The sequence below is a fragment of the Lactuca sativa genome, chromosome 5, assembly GCF_002870075.4.
Source record: "Lactuca sativa cultivar Salinas chromosome 5, Lsat_Salinas_v11, whole genome shotgun sequence".
In the NCBI taxonomy this organism is placed as follows: Eukaryota; Viridiplantae; Streptophyta; class Magnoliopsida; order Asterales; family Asteraceae; genus Lactuca; species Lactuca sativa.
In genome coordinates, this window is record NC_056627.2 from 103,355,324 (window position 1) to 103,373,160 (window position 17,837).

General features: G+C 40.3%; 1 protein-coding gene across 1 annotated transcript; it reads right to left on the reverse strand.

Moving 5' to 3' along the window:
- Positions 1 to 268: 268 nt before the first annotated feature.
- LOC111898008 (uncharacterized) lies at positions 269 to 1,908 on the reverse strand. The gene is made up of 4 exons (XM_023893956.1): positions 1,552 to 1,908; positions 1,284 to 1,452; positions 974 to 1,242; positions 269 to 277 (listed from the first exon to the last, which is right to left on the reverse strand). The coding sequence occupies exons 1-4, from the start codon at positions 1,906 to 1,908 to the stop codon at positions 269 to 271; spliced, it is 804 nt and encodes a 267-aa protein (XP_023749724.1).
- Positions 1,909 to 17,837: the final 15,929 nt, after the last annotated feature.

The window sequence follows — 17,837 nt, forward strand, 5'->3', positions numbered from 1 at the left end:
CGAATCTCAGTGGGACCTTTTTGGTCGTTCCCATTTTATCACAACTTCAATATTTGTTGGGGCAACCATTATTCATTCTTGGTTAACCTCATGACCCAAGAATTGGACTTCTCAAATCGAGAAATAACATTTAGAGAACTTTGCATACAAATTCTCATTCTTTAGATCTTCTAATACTTCTCGCAGGCGCTTGCCATGCTCCTGTTGGCTCTTTGAGTAAATCAAAATGTTGTCTATGAACATTATCACAAATTTATTGAGGAATTGCTTACAAACCCTGTTCATAAAATCCATAAAATGTTGCTGGATCATTGGTTAGTCCGAATGACATAACAAAAAACTCATAGTGTCCGTATCTAATTATGACTGCGGTCTTCTCAATATCTTGTTCTCTCACCTTCAGCTGATGATATCCTAACCTAATATTGATCTTTGAGAAATAGCGCAATCCTTGCAACTAATTGAACAGGTCATCAATCCTTAGCAATGGATACTTGTTATTTACCTTTTCCTTGTTTAGCTCTGTATAGTCTTTGCACATCCTCATGCTTCCATCCTTCTTCTTTACGAATAACACCGGAACTCCCCAAGGTGATGAACTAGGTCTAATGAAACTGTTGTCCAAAAACTCCTGAAGTTGCATCATAAGCTCCTTCATCTCCATCGGTACTAACCAATATGGTACTTTCTCTATTGGTGTTGATACTGGAAACAAGTCTATTCGAATCTCTACTTGTCTATCAGGGGGCAATCCAGGAAGATCTTCGGGAAAGACTTCCAGATTGTCACACACCACTAGTATTCTTTGTATCTCCTTCTTTTCCTTCTTTGCATCTATCACAAATGCCAAGTTTGAGGTGCATCCTTTGGACAAAAATTTTCTAGCTTTCATCAAGGAAATGATTCTAGAATTCACTCTATGTTTGTCCCCGTACACCATAAATGACTCTTTTCCAGGTGGGTTTACTCTCACCATCCTCTTCCTGCATAGTATCTCAGCATCGTTTGCATTAAGCCAATCCATTCCCAGCACGATGTCGAAACCGTTCAACTCAATGGGCAAAAACTTCTCATGGAATTTATTCCCGTTCAAGTGGATGACGATGTTTTTAATACAATTGCTAATACTTATGAATTTTCCATTGGCAACTTCTACCAATAGAGAATTATCAAGTTTATCTACAGGAAATGCTAGTCTTCCACCAAATTTGTGCGATATAAAAGAGTAATTTGCTCCAGGGTCTAACAATATATTGGCAGGAAATCCATTTAAAGAAAGGTACCTGAAGCGACATCTGCTTCATCCCTTGCTGCTTCCAGGGTCATATTGAATGCTCTTGCCTTTGGCCTCGGTGGAATGTTAGGCCTTGTCGCCTCTTTCTTCTTCGGACAATCCTTTGCAGTATGCCCTTCTTCGTTACACCCATAACACACCCTCTTGTTGGATGTGCACTGATTGACATAATGCCCAGTCTTCCCACACTTGTAACAAGTCACCTCCTCACTACATTTTCCAGTGTGTTTCTTTTTTCACTTCTCACTCCAATTCACTTCACCTCCCCCTCCAAATTTATTGGAACCAGAATTCATGAATTTTCTCTTCTTGTTGGACCTTGAAGATCCTTCAAGCTTCCTCTTTTTGCCAACTTCGACCTTGTTTGCGGCTCTACTCTTGATCATCTCTTCAACAGACTTAGCAACCCTGATGGCCACCTCGAAAGTAGTTGCCTGGAATATTGGCACAACATACTCCCACGGTAGTCCTTTCGTATACTTATCTATTTTCGTTAGCTCGTTAGGGACAATGTGTAAAGAAAACTCCATTTTGTTTGTGAAGGCATTAGTATACTCATCAATGTACATGCTACCCTTCTTTAGTGTCATAAACCAATTCTCTAGTTCCAGCATGTTTTGGGATGAGCAGAACCTGCGTTTAAAGTGGACCAAGAAATTTTCCTATGTAAGTTATAGTGGCTCATTATGGCTTATGGTCTTCCCTAAGGCGTTTCACCAACAAACATCACCACCCTTTAACGAACGGATTGCAAAAGAGGTTTGTAGCTTTCCCTTGCAACCACACGTTATGAAAGCTAGCTCCATCTCATATATCCAGTCCATAACTCTAATTAGTTCTTCTTTCCAATTGAAATTTGAAGGCTTGCAATTTGTAAAGTCTTTGTACTTGCATCCTTTCCTTTCGATCCCTTCATCTTGGTTATTTCTTTTAACCACTGGCAGTTCAGATTGGCCAATGGTTCTACTATAGTTTCCTTATTCTTACTGACCCTCATTCAGTTCAGGCTGCTCAATAGGTATAGTAGGTTCATCCTTATTATTTTGAAGTAGATGCCTTGTTTCTTCCATCTAACGATCCAACATCAATTGAATCATGGCTTGTACTCCTGCCACAATGATTGGCTCGGGTGCAGCTGCTACTTTTGGTGCATGATCAATCACATGCCACTAATTAGGATTAGCATTTCCATTAGCATTTAGAAATCCACTTCGGGTTCTTTCCATGTTGATCTATAAACCAAAGTATGTGAATTTAGATATTTATTTATGATAGACGTTTAATCCTTCTTCTCAATCTGAAAAGTTACATGCTAGTTCAAATACCGTAATCATACGTTTAGAATTTTGAACACGTAAAGCTTCCAAATCCGGTTGGCAACAGACCATAGATCCAATAAAAATAATAGCATATAAGGCATCTTTATAGCTATAACATAAATCATTTAGCACATAAAAGCAATTTAGGCATCTTCCCTAAAAGATGCTAGTGCTCGTTTCTAAAATATACCAGACACTCATCTCACAATCATTGCTTAGCATTCTAAGTTTAAGTCTAGAAATACTACAAATTCCTAGTTTGCTTAAACTAATGCTCTGATACCAAATGTGACATCCCCAATTTCACGGCTAGAAAATATCGATTTGTTTATGCTTTATTTGAAAATTAGAGTATACTTTTGAAGAAATATGTTGTGGAATTTGTTCCCAAAAATATGATAAAGCATTTATCAAAGTATTTCCGAATAAATGTATTTTCATTATATTAAAAACCTCGGGATGTCATTTTTAATACAGATCAAAAGCATAAACAGAAACAACATAGGCCTTACAATAACTCTTTATTCTAGTTTTTGGGATTATGATGTTGCGTCTTGGGCTAGTTCCTTTTAGCCCAGTTTTGTAGTCGGTTTGGGCTTGTCCAACTATGCATTATTTTATTCTAGGGTTTTAGTATTTAAGGTGCATGCATGCATCCTTAGTAAGTAACGCTTTAATTATTTTCTTATCATAGTATTGTAAACCCTAGCTCGCCTCTACAGTGGAAGTTCTTTATCGAGATCTACTGAGGCGTGACTATGTTTGAATCATAAGCTTCATATTGATTCTATATTGTGTTGTTTGTCGTGTTTTGATTGAATAGTTTGTTCTTTATTAATATACATGTGAAACATCTAAACGATCTAGAGATTCATTCTCATCAATTGGTATCAGAGAAGGAGGTTGTGTAATTCATACACATCTCTTCTGTTGAAGAAGTTATTAGGGTTTTTCCGCATTGATTGATATTAATTGAGCCGTCATTCCAAATTGGCGTATCTCATTAATTGTCGATCTTGCCCTAACGATAAATTACAAGTCTGATATTAAACAGGTTATCGATCAAACATCATCACAATGTCTACGGACGATTCACAATCCAATCCAATCAACATCTCCAACAGTATTGGATCAACAACAAGAATTCCGATCCTATACACTCAGGATTATGAAGTTTGGACGCACCACTTCGAAGATTATGTAATCGTCTCAGAGGATAATGGGTATATGATCTGGGAAGCAATTACAGTTGGTCCGTTTGCTCACTCAAGCACTTTAAAGATTGTCAAAACTCAAAAGGAGTACAATCAGCTCATGAATGATGTGAAAGACATTCCTCAAGATGAGAAAGAGAAGTTTTAGTGCAACATTAAAGCCTTAAGAATGATTAGGTTTGCTTTACAATCGGACACGTTTTGATTGGTGAGTTGATGTGCTACAACAAAAGAAATATGGGATAGGTTATGTAACATCCCAAAATTCCAGGCCAAAAATTTCATTTTTAAATAAGTTATTACACAAAACCATCAGTATAAAAACATTCATTATAATATCTCGTGACAAACCAAAGTGTCGGTAATCAAAACATATTATCATAACACCATGTCAGAGTGTAATCCCAAAGATCTCATGTGCGGGAAACATAGTGTGATGCGCTGCGATCGAGCCGACTCCTTTCGTTGAAAACAAAGTACCTGAAACCAAAACTGAAAACCGTAAGCACGAAGCTTAGCGAGTTCCCCAGATACCACATACCATACAACCCAACCGATCCATACACGCCATACATAGCCAAGAGCCATACATAACTAACATATCCATAATCAAGTAAGGTGCTATGTGCCAAACATAGTCTTGCTAAGGTGCTATGTGCCAAACATAGTTTTACTAAGGTGCTATGTGCCAAACATAGTCTTGTGCTTATGCCACGGGCCGCACATGGTCTTCCTGGTCAAGACTGGGGCCACTCCCTGGGTCTTACAGACAGGTGCCAAGGGCCACCCCCTGGTCTTTCATGCAAGTATCACAAAGACAACTATACATACTACTATACTAGGCTACTCCGCGTATAGTGTGCCAGGAGCCACCTCCTGGTCTTTCATACACAATGGCATACAGTTCGCTAGGAGCCACCTCCTGGTCTTTCATACATATTGTTTAGGGCTAACCCCCGGGTCTTCCTATTATACATAATAACATAATGTGTGCTAGGAGCCGCCTCCTAGTCTTTCATGCATAATGCCTAGGGCTAACCCCGTGTCTTCATATCATACATAAACTAAATGGGTCGACATTGGTGCCTTAGACCCATACAAATAGTGAGGAGACTCACCTGGTACTGCTGAACTTGCTGGTAATCCCTCTGGTCGCTCTCTGACAACTCTCTCTGAACTGCTGCTCCGCTAGCACCCCGAGCTACCAATATCAATATAGCACTTAGTCTAACTGTCCTCCAATAGTCAGCTAAGTCCGTCCTGGTCAAAGTTAAAGTCCTGGTCAAAGTCAACCTTCCAGATCAACCCTACTCGCCGAGTCTGCCTACTGACTCACCGAGTTCATATGCTCAGAATCCTTTCATTCGCGACTTGACTCGCCGAGTCTACCGATTTCCGAGTCCTGGCTTGTCCAACTCAATGAGTCCCCACTCAACTCACTGATCCGAGTCTTAACTCGAAAGGATTGGGGTTTCACGACTTGACTCGCCAAGTCCAAGAACAGACTCGCCGAGTCCAAGGCAATCTTCAACAGACTCGCCGAGTTGTTCATCCAACTCGTCGAGTTCACCTCCATCTTCAACCTACTCGCCAAGTCCACTCGAAGGACTCGCCGAGTCTATTCAATCCTTCATAAATTCAGAGGCTTTCGAGTCGTGCATGGACTCCAAACTGCAGATCCACTCTTCTAAGGCCTATTCCTCACGTAAAGTAGCAAACTTTACGTGTAGATCTAGATGAAGAAGGGTGAAAGTACGACTTAATACCTTCAATAAATCTGAAAGGTGATCCAAACTCTAGATTTAGGGCCAATCATTGAAGCCCCAATGATTCCTTCCTTCCTTCTTCCTTCAAATCACCCACAAATGGCAACAGACTTGAATATGCATCAATGGAGGCTGAGGGTTTTAGTTTCTGGATGAGAGAGGCTCCAAGGAACCCTAATGGAGAGAATAAGACACTTAAATAGTTCATAAAGACCCGGATTTAGGGTTCCCCTCTTCAGACCGGACTCGCTGAGTCCTCTTTGCCGACTCGCCGAGTCAGTTACTTAATCGATCCCCGGATCCCGCTCCAACTCGTCGAGTTCCTCCATGGACTCGATGAGTTGACTAATGACTTAGAGCCTTTCATTTCCTTTCCTTGTCTTTCTGTTTCTGGGTGTTACAACACTCCCCCACTTAAACTAGACTTCGTCCTCGAAGTCTGCCACGACCAACTACCTTACCATCTGGTCGCCACATTACCACTAGGTACATACTCCTCCCATCCGATCCAGACCTTGAAGATGTCATCTTCAGAATACCCCATTCCTTACTACCTTCGAGTAAAACATTTTTATCCAACCGGTAATCATACTGATACTCATGTTACACTTGTTCTTGATTCGCAAGGGGTTTTCCCCTTTTACCCTACACTGTTACTGGCCTTTCTAAGGTACTTCCCACAAGTAACAACCTTCCCAATTTCCCTCGAGGAACGATCCTCTACTGAAACCGCAATCCTGGCCACTCCTAGTGTTGGTCATTATCCCAATACTTACAGAATAACCCTCATACAATGCTCCAATACTGAAAGCTTCACCCAATCATGAGAATTCAGACAATCCTTCGAGTAGCAGATCCCTCTCTGCTACGCTTAAGGCTCAGACGAGAACGGCACCACCGAGCAAAATCCTTTACTCTAAGATCATTGGATCCCGCGATGAGCAGCTTAACATCATCCGATCAGTTCACGGCTTTTCGCACCGAATCCCTTACCATCATTCCTGCCTGAAGTCCTGCTGACTCCCATCTGCCTACCAGATGAACCGAGACCGCCCTGGTCCCAATTGATCTACAATTACCCAGGATACCTATTTCCCCCATGCTACCTCGAAGATACGAGCCCCTCGCCCACTCCCATCTGCCTACCAGATGAACCGAGACCGCGCTGGTCCCAATTGATTTACAATTACCCAGGATACCTATTTCCCAATTGAACTTATGCCACTCCTGGTCTTCAATGACCTATCGTCTCCCAGACCCAAACACAATGTGGCCCACTCACATTCGAGCGACTGCCCCATCCTGAACTTAACTAATCTAAAAAACCCGACCAATGAATCACACGTCTGATACATTCGCACTAGCGAATAGGGACCGACGAATGCTACGGTCCACCCCGTAGTCTCACTATACTCGCTCTGGCAACTAGCAAATGCTACAGGCCACCCACATAGTCTTGCAACACTTCAGCGCTGCCAACCATCTAAAGCTATGGGCCACCCCACAGTCTTGCTATACCAGTACTACGGGCCACACCGCAGTCTTACTAAACTAATGCTACGGGCCACACTATAGTCTTACTATACTAATGCTACAGGCCACACCGCAGTCTTACTATACTAATGCTACGGGCCACACCACAGTCTTACTATACTAATGTTACGGGCCATACCGCAGTCTTACTAAACTAATGCTACGGGCCACACCGCAGTCTTACCACACTCCTCTTGCTATCTGACCACTGGTGAATGCTACGGCCATCCGGTAGTCTGACAACACCTTTCCACCCCGACTGACTGCCAGTGGATGCTACGACTAACCCATAGTCGAGCATATCAACACAACCTAGTACCATCGAGCTGTACGCATGTCCTATCTGAAACTCCTAACCGATTCTTCTGCAATTGGTTATCGGGCAACCCGAGAATGTGATCTCACAATTTGCAGAATTTCCAAACTTCCGGTTCTCGCTTTTCTCAATTCACACAGCCACCTGGGGCGTCTTCCTTCCCGATAGGAGAGCAAAACTTATCCCGGTTCCAAAATCGCTGCTACTCCCATAACATGATTGTTTCTCCCCCACTTAGCTTCGACTAAGTCTTTACTACAAGTGAAAACCCGAGGATTTCCATTCCTTCCTCCCTTGCACCATAGGCATGATAACTACCATCGCCTTGATGTCGCTAGCGATCCACTCCTAGCCCATTCCAAATACTGTGCGATCATCGAATACCAGATGAACACCTCCTGCATCCTGATACTGATAATCCCCTGGGATCCAACTAATGCCCTTGATGTCCGAATAACTAATGGTCAGAGCAACTCCATCAGTGATAGACCACTTCCCTTGATGCTACCCAAAGCTATCCCAAGTACCAAGACTAGAGCCACCAAACTCTGGTAATGGTGGACGGCTAATCCATGTACCCTGCCCATCGTCCTCCATACAACGTTCCTGAACCGCTTTTTGTCATAATCGAGATAATACTGGACATTTCGAACCCGAAGTGAGAGATGACCCTGCACCAGCTACTAATAGTTCCTGGTATGCAATTTGCATAAGACATATCTGAAAGTACAACCCGAATACAAGCAGAGAGACAACTCATACATACTATCACCAGAGTTCGGGGTAAGAACAACCCTAATACGCATGGAATCAAAATAGCCATAGATACATACCTGCAACATTCCCTGCTATAATCTAGATCTCCCTCATTTGTCGCTGCAAAACCCTACCCTCTCACCCATCCGTAATCGTCGAAGTTGTCGGGGCAGACGCACTCCCTGCTCCTCCCCTCACCGTTGGAAAATAAGCCTTCTTCTGACCCACCTGATTGTAGTGAAAACATAATGGGCTTTTCCCCTGTGGGCAGTCCCTGCTGACGTGACCATCACTGCCACACTTGTAGCAGCCTGAACCCCTGGAACGGCAAACTCCCTCATGCCGTTTCCCGCACGTGCTGCACTGACTTCGGCCCTGCCGGTCTGCTATCCGCTGATCTAAAGTCTTAGGTCTCATCCCGGGACCCTCTAAAGTATACATCTGATCTGACTTCCTCTTCGTAATGTGGTCCAAATGAATCTCCCTTTCCCGCGCCCTAGCATTCATAGAGTCCAAATTCGGGCATGCCGAGAAGCTGACATGCTCCCGAATATCCGCTCTCAACATGTCATGATAGTGAGTCCTCTACATCTCATCATCCCCTACATATTGAGGCACCAATATGGCCCTCTCTCAAAACTTGGCGGTAATCACCGCCACCGACTCTGTCGTCTGTCTCATGTCTAGGAACTCTTTGGCCTACTGTTGAAGCTCCACCGTTGGTGCAAACTGTGACAACCCGATATTTCGAGACAATATGATGGATCACAAGTCAAATTTATGTCAAAATTGAACTTTCCTAAAATCTTATTTGGGTTAAATAAAGTAGTAGGAATCGTATCAAGGTTTTTGTTCATATAAAGAACCCTAAAATCCGAGTTATAATGAAGAAGTTATGACCAACCGAAGATTCTCGGCAAAATCAGCAACACCGATTAAATGAAAAACGCGAAGTTTCAATACAATAGTTTTAGCCTTAAGTACCTAAATGAATGTTGTAGATAACATTAAACCGTAAATGTACATAAGAAGAACGTCCATTTGACTTCGTATGAGGAAGTTATGATTTTTCTAAGTTACGGATATAGCAGTAGACAGCTAAAAACCCGAAGTAGAGATCGAGAGACTTTTTGCCGACACAAACTAAATGAGAATCGAAGGTTTCAACAATAGTAGCGCAACGGTAAAAAGTCTGACGAAAACGAACGTCAGATGAAGAAGTTATGGATTTATGACAGAGTTTTCGTGTCCTGGCCTACTAAAAATAATATAAAGATAATATATCAATAATATACTAAACAAAAAGTCAAAATTAGCCAATTAATTCTAAATGAGAGTTGTAGAGCATAATCTCACTTACGCGTGCAAATAAAGAACGTCGAAAACGGAGCTCGGATGCGAAAGTTATGAATTTCTGATGTTTGGGCATCAATCCCGACTCCGTGTCAGAACTCACGACGTGAGTTTTGTAAAACTCACGACGTGAGCCCCTTGAATGACCCTTCCAGAGCCATTTGACGTGTGACGCATGCCATGACGATTTGGGACGAAACTCACGACGTGATTTATGAAAAACTCACGACGTGAGACCCAAAATTCATCCTATAAATAGGAATCGAGGGCAACCGGCTTTGGTTGTTCATTTCTATCATTTCTCCTACTTCTACACCCTATTAAGCCCCTCTAAACTACCCCAAAGCCCCGATAACACCTCCAACGGATGACGCAAGTGCCGGAGTCCCGAGATTTCCGCGAGATCGACTTCTTTCCAGTCGAAGTTCTGCTCGACTTTCGTCTCACCTTCTTCAATCTATCAAGTGAGTTCATACCCCTATAATCTACACTTTGCAATGCGTTATACATGCTTTTTATACACTTTTAAGGGGGGGGGGGGGGGGAATACAAGTAAACACACGGTTATCCCCGTGTGAAAGACATAAATCTTTGTTATACTTTTTGGTTATGAAATCAATCACATGTGATTTATAACTAACATACAATTGGACTTACTACAATTTTAGCCGTTTAACCAAAAAGAGTACTTTAAATAGCTTTCTCGAACGTTTTTACATGTTAAAACACTTTTAGAAACTGTCTTATAAACTGTATGTTTCCTTTTTGAATCTATTATAGTTGTGCATCAAACAAAGGTTTTCTTACACTTAAACTGTCTTTTCAACTGTTTTCGAATCGTTTTATAAACTGACATCAAGTCACAAATTCTTATTTTTTAAACTTTTCAAAGGTTTTACAAAACTTCTTTTATGCTTTTATATTATAAATTGCATGCCTCTATATGTATAGTTATATAAGAAACGTTTAAAAGACTTAGGAAGGCTATCCATCCTGTTTCCTTTTCCTCGATTTGGATGTGGTCTGGTGGGATATCGGGTACCCGTACGAAGGTTGTTTAAATATTCGTTATATATCATTTGTACACATATAGTCATAACTGTTCCATCAGTTAATTCAGTTCCGACGCTCTTGGGTAGCAAGGGTGTATAAACCTACTTGGACACTCATCAATTGCATTATAGTAAACTATTATAGGAATAGTTTAGGGGATACAAAACATTATCCTTATTACAAGAAATTACAGCAGAGTCAGTTCATTCATGAGTCTAGACTACATGCTATATGAAGGGATACTCTTACAGAGATTCCTCTTACATGGATATATTTATAGGGATACTCTTATAGTGATTCCACTTACATGAATACGTTTACAGAGATTCCGCTTACATGAATACGTTTACATAGATATGCTTACATGAATACGTTTATATAGATAGGCTTACATGAATACATTTACATAGATACGTTTACATGAGTATGTTTACATAGATACGCTTAGATGAGTACGTTTACGCAGATAATATATGATGAGTTACTATTACATATTATATGTGTAGATACTGTTATATAGTTCTCCTTCTTATCTTTACCTTTTTATACAATCATATCATCGACAAGATAGATTGGATTTGATATCCTAGTACTAAAGGATACTTTGTGGGACTAACCATTCCTATAGCCACTGTTAGCTACAGAGGATAATGAACATCTACGGATGTCTACGGTTGATACCATTACAAGTATACTTAAGGGACTAACTATTCCTAAACCCGACTGTTAGCAACAGAGGTAAATGCACATCTACGGATGTCTACGGTTGAACCATTTACGGCGAGTTCCCACGCCGTGTGTATCTTAGTACCAAAGGGTACAACATAAGTTATTATATTATTACTTTTTTTAGTTTTATAATAATAGTTAAACAGGGAAAAACGGTCACATTTTCAAGTGATGCGTACTTTCAAAACAGTCAGGTCTTGGTTAAAGACTACTTTCAAAACATTCGGGTCTTGGTAGAAGACTACTTTTTATACTAGTAGGAAATATGGGATTTTCTAGGGTTTTCATACTTATACTAAATGTTCCATCAAACATTCACCAGTCTTTCATAACAACTTTTCAAAGCAATAACATTAAAATACTTATGAATTCACCAGCTTTATTGCTGATACTCGCTTTCAAAATAACTTGTATTCTCAGGTTACAAATAGACAGGAACCGATGCAAGGTTTAGAGAAGACGGAGCAGTCAAGAATCGTCTTTTAATTTGAGTATTCGTTATATTGTTTTATACTATGAAAGAACACATTTGTAAGCTGAATTATTTTATTAATGCAATGGATGATGTTGTTGCTTGTTTACTACTTTACATTGTTGTGATACATACATGACGTCCTCCGCCCTAGATTGTTTCCGCCGTTCTCGGTTTTGGGGTGTGACAGATTGGTATCAGAGCATAGTTTAGAGTGAATAAAGTATATCAACCCATAAAAGATATAGTAACTATAAATACAATGGGATTAAAAATACTCTGACTTAGAGTTTATACTTCTAAATAATAAAATATTTAAGTAAGTATACGTGCCTGCATTCATACTAAAATCGGTGTCACAACGACAAGAACAAAAGTATTATGATTGTTGAATATCACAACTAAGCTTGGGGATGTATAGTCAGTCTTGGGAGTGGCATAGCCTGATCAACTATGCTGGTCCGAGGAGTGATTAGCGTATGCCCAAGAATGGTTGTGATGTAGCAACAATTCTAAAAACTTACCAACATTACCACAATGAGAACATTATAACAGAACCTAAGTCTAAAATACCATAGGGGTGTTTTGTGTTACCATAATTACTTACTTGAGAACTAAAAAGGATCTTCATTACTAAGTTGATAGTTACTAAGTGGATACACTAAGGCTATATGTAACTACGATGTTATAGACTTAGAATCGGTGAAGTTTGCTTTACCCTTATTCCTTGTGAATTTGGAGTTAAGGTCACTTATTCGAAAGCCTATCTTGTGTTGATTACATATGACTGGTATGCACTTTACAAATAGCAATGTAACTAATGAAGATTTTCTAATAATTATCTAGATAGTTCGTATAATAATTATTTGTTACCCCACTTCTCGTGTAGATAACATAACTGGACTCCATCCCCCACGACAACCCGTACCTTCCGAATGAAGGCAATGCTGGATGGTTTATAGAAGAACCCGAGAATGATCATCCAATACCTTTGCATGATCACCATGCTGAAGACCTTTTGGATGGTGATAACTCCGAACCCGAGGTTGTGAACCTACCCCCGGTAACTCCCATTCCAAATCCTAACCCTCGTCTGGCTTTTCATGGCCCGACGCCTCTTTAGGTAGAATGCTTGGAAAGATGGAGCGAAGATCAAGATCAACCTATGCCGTTTAATGGAGACCGAAGCTTCCACAACTTAAGAGAAGGAAGCTCAGCAAACAGACCAATCCTGATCTGTAGAGTTGCCCGAAACGAAATTCAAGGCAAGATGGCTCTCCAACATATCAAAGAGGTCAATGCCAATGCCATAATGCATACCATTCGCACCAATCGCCTTGATCACAAGTGAGAGATCCGAGAGAAACCATGAGACCCTGCTGCAAGCACTAGCTGAAACCCGAGCCAAAGTCATAGAGCTCCAAGTACGCCCGAAGGTGTACGAAAGATACCTGCTTGATATAGAACGTCAACTAGCCGAACTAAGGGTTTCACCATAAGGGTGATCGTCGCCAGTAGAAGATACCTTACTTCCTTCTTTGTTTTAAAGAACCGTGTTCCTATCTATGTTATGCGTAGTACTTTCTATGTGACTACCCTGTACTGTAAGTACTTTTAGTTTAGTCTTTATGTTGTCAAAGACTTTTCTACTCCAAATATGATGTAAGACCTACAACAAGGTCAATTTTCCCTAAACCTATTACATCTTAAACATCAAATATATCGACAGTCGGCTAACTTCCGTGTCAATCTTCGTTCAAATGCTTTCATTGGAGTCTATCTGAAAACCCACTCTAGTTAAGTTGTTGGACTAGGGTAATTTAGCTCAAGGATCATTCCCAATTCTCTTTCAAAGGTTGGATCATGTTATCCACCAACAAATAATACCCTGGTTTGGACGATAAACATTTTGAGACCATTCTATTAGCTTACTTCTAATCTATACTCGGACTGCATCATAGGGATGTAGCTCAAACCTTCAAGAACATACTTCTACTCTTTACACGAATGATCGAACTACGTCTAGGTTCAACCATACTCGCTCACAAATTCATTCTCTTTCCGTGTTACAGAATCATGTCGCCAAAGAAAAATGATCAACCCACCAACCAAACACCAACTCGTCAGATTGATGCAGCTACCTTTCAAGTTTCAGTCTCAGCTGCCGTGTTAGATGTTCTGACCCACCTTAACGCTAAGAACGCGAATGTTAGCGGGATTTTTAACAATAATTCCAATCCAAGTAACAATCAAGTACCTTAACGAGCAATAAACTACCATGGCACCCCGAATCCCAAGCCCAAGAATAACAAACGAAAGTTTTGGGCTAAGGCTAAAGGCAAATCACCCCAATGGGGCGAGTAATAGACAACAACCGGTGGCAACCTTCGCAGCCACGACTTCTGTACCTCTTACTACCATCCTTTTTAGTATCCGAGTTATCCCTAACCCGGCCAGACAGTATGCTGGCAATCTCTCAAAGTGCAACAAATGCAACTATCACCATCATGGACCTTGTGGGAAAATGCAGTGCTTAAACTGCAATAAAAAGGGACACACCATCCGTTACTGCATGACTCGAATCCAACACATTACTTCAACCACCGATGTCGAAATCTCTCGAGTATGCGATCTATGTGGTGTAATGGGACACTTCAACAGGGACTGTTCAACAGAGAAGAATGACGACAAATCCAGAGGAGTTTGACCTCAGAATGGAAAGAGGCAACGAAGGACCCTACTATAGTATAGGTTCACTTCCAATCGTCAGTATTATGTAAGTTTTTAAAACATGTTTAAAACTAGTGCAACTCGAGTCTTATCTTTTGCAAGATCCTGTTAGTTAAGGGACCCTCGTGTTGTGTCTACTTGCCTTTTGTAGTATACTTTGTTCGCAACAGTATTCATGTAGCTAGTCTAAAGTACTGTGACTCTGTTAAAAGTTGCACCGTTGTGTTTTGTCTATAACGCCTTTATGTTCAAATATGATATCTTACACTTCTAAGTAAGTCCAACATTATCATACAACTTGAGTCAATTCGATCCGCACAATACCAGTTTCGTGCGTACGTCTCCTTCTCCGTAAACGTCTTCCTAGCGAAGACGTCATAATCAGTATGAATTGGTTGAGTCTGCATCAAGCCGATACCAAGCACTTTGGGGAAGCAATTCATCTTAACCTCCCTATCAAAGAACCTCTTGTTACTTACGGAGACAAATCAAGTACGAACCTTCGCATCATTTCGTGTATTTAAGCTCAAAAGCGCTTACGAAGGGAATATCACACATTCCTTGCACACATCGTCGATACGAGCCAAGAAGTGAAGGACATTCAGAACATCCCAAAAGTACGTGACTTTCCCAACACCTTTCCAAAAGAACTACCGGGATTACCACCACAACGTCAATTCGAGTTCAGAATCGACTTAGTTACAAGGGCTACCCCAGTAGCCAAATCACCTTATCGTCTAACTCCAACTAAGATACTGGAACTTCCCAGACAGTTTAACGAACTCCTCAGAAGACGATTCTTTAGGCCAAGTTTCTCACTTGGAGGAGAACCGGACTTGTCTGTAAACAATAAAGTGCGTTCCAAACGCTAAAGTAAGCCTAGGGCACCGCACCGATATTATCCCTCTCAAAGGGGATAGAAGATGTTGTGGTGAAAGGTGATGCATCCAACCAAGGGCTTGATTGCATTCTTATACAAGAGGAAAGGTCACTGCCTATACCTCAAGACAACTTAAGACGCAAGAAGTTAACTATACAACACATGATCTTGAGTCAGGAGCAGCGGTATTTGCTTTGAAGATTTGGAGACACTACTTGTAGGGTATAAGGTGTACTATTTTGACAGACCACAAAAACATACATTCGACCAAGAAGAGTTATCACACCAGTGAAGTCAAATAAATGAAACAAAGTTGTATCCCGATAGTGAAAGGTTCGGTGGAATGCCAAGCGAGGACCTGAGTTCACCTGGGAACACGAGCATCAAATGAAATCCTATCTGTAGCCAAGTTATCAATTCTGCATAAACTCTAATTTCGGGACGAAATTCCCTCTAACAGGGGGATGATGTGACAACCCGATATTTTGAGACAATATGATGGATCACAAGTCAAATTTACGTAAAAATTGAACTTTCCTAAAATCTTATTTGGGTTAAATAAACTAGTAGGAATCATATCAAGGTTTTCGTACATATAAAGAACCCTAAAATCCGAGTTATAACGAAGAAGTTATGACCAACCGAAGATTCTCGGCAAAACAGGCAACACCGATTAAACGAAAAACGCGAAGTTTCAATACAATAGTTTTTAGCCTTAAGTACCTAAATGAAAGTTGTAGATAACATTAAACCGTAAATGTACATAAGTAGAACGTCCAAATCTGACTTCGTATGAGGAAGTTATGATTTTTCTAAGTTACGGATATAGCAGTAGACAGCTAAAAACCCGAAATAGAGATCGAGAGACTTTTTTCCGACACATACTAAATGAGAATCTAAGGTCTGAAAAATAGTAGCACAACGGTAAAAAGTCTGACGAAAACGAACGTCAGATGAAGAAGTTATGGATTTATGACAGAGTTTTTGTGTCCTGGCCTACTAAAAATAATATAATAATAATATATCAATAATGTACTAAAAATAAAGTCAAAATTAGCCAATGAAGTCTAAACGAGAGTTGTAGAGCATAATCTCACCTACACGTGCATATAAAGAACGTCAAAAACGGAGCTCGGATGCGAAAGTTATGAATTTCTGAAGTTTGGGCACGAATCCCGACTCCATGTCAGAACTCACTACGTGAGTTTTGTAAAACTCACGACGTGAGCCCCTTGAATGACCCTTCCAGAGCCACTTGACGTGTGACGAATGCCATGACGATTTGGGACGAAACTCACGACTTGAATTATGAAAAACTCACGACGTGAGACCCAAAATTCACCCTATAAATAGGAATCGAGGGCAGCCGCCTTTGGTTGTTCATTTCTATCATTTCTCCTACTTCTATACCCTATTAAGCCCCTCTAAACTACCCCGAAGCCCCGGTAACACCTCCAACGTAGGACGCAAGTCCTGGAGTCCCGAGATTTCCGTGAAATCGACTTCTTTCCAGTTGAAGTTCTGCTCGACTTTTGTCTCACCTTCTTCAATCTATCAAGTGAGTTAATACCCCTATAATCTACACTTTCAAATGAGTTATAAATTCTTTTTATACACTTTTAAGGGGGGGGGGGGGGAATACAAGTAAACACACGGTTATCCCCATGTGAAAGACATAAATCTTTGTTATACTTTTTGGTTATGAAATCAATCACATGTGATTTATAACTAACATACAATTAGGCTTACTACACTTTTAGCCGTTTAACCTAACAGTGTACTTTAAATAGCTTTCTCAAACGTTTTTACATGTTAAAACACTTTTAGAAACTGTCTTATAAACTGTATGTTTCCTTTTTGAATTTGTTATAGTTGTGCATCAAACAAAGGTTTTCTTACACTTAAACTGTCTTGTCAACTGTTTTCAAATCGTTTTATAAACTGACATCAAGTCACAAATTCTTATTTATTAAACTTTTCAAAGGTTTTACAAAACTTCTTTTATGCTTTTAAATTATAAATTGCATGCCTCTATATGTAAATTATATAAGAAACGTTTAAACGACTTAGGAAGGGTATCCACCCTGTTTCCGTTTCCTCGATTTGGATATGGTCTGGTGGGATATCGGGTACCCGTCTGAAGGTTGTTTAAATATTAGTTATATATCATGTGTACATATATAGTCATAAATGTTCCATCAGTTAATTCAGTTCCGACGCTCTTGGGTAGCAAGGGTGTATAAACCTACATGGACACTCATCAATTACATTATAGTAAACTATTATAGGAATAGTTTAGGGGATACAAAACATTATCCCTATTACAAAAAATTACATCAGAGTCAGTTCATTCATGAGTCTAGACTACATGCTATATGAAGGGATACTCTTACAGAGATTCCTCTTACATGGATATATTTAT

Bases quoted from the DNA above. Each gene is read 5' to 3' on its own strand.
- LOC111898008 (XM_023893956.1), bottom strand. From the start codon at position 1,908: ATGCTGGAACTAGAGAATTGGTTTATGACACTAAAGAAGGGTAGCATG. The intron at 1,453-1,551 runs GTGAATTGGAGT...TATGTCAATCAG, and splicing joins AATTTGGAGGGGGAGGTGAA to TGCACATCCAACAAGAGGGT. The intron at 1,243-1,283 runs GTACCTTTCTTT...ATATATTGTTAG, and splicing joins TGAAGCAGATGTCGCTTCAG to ACCCTGGAGCAAATTACTCT.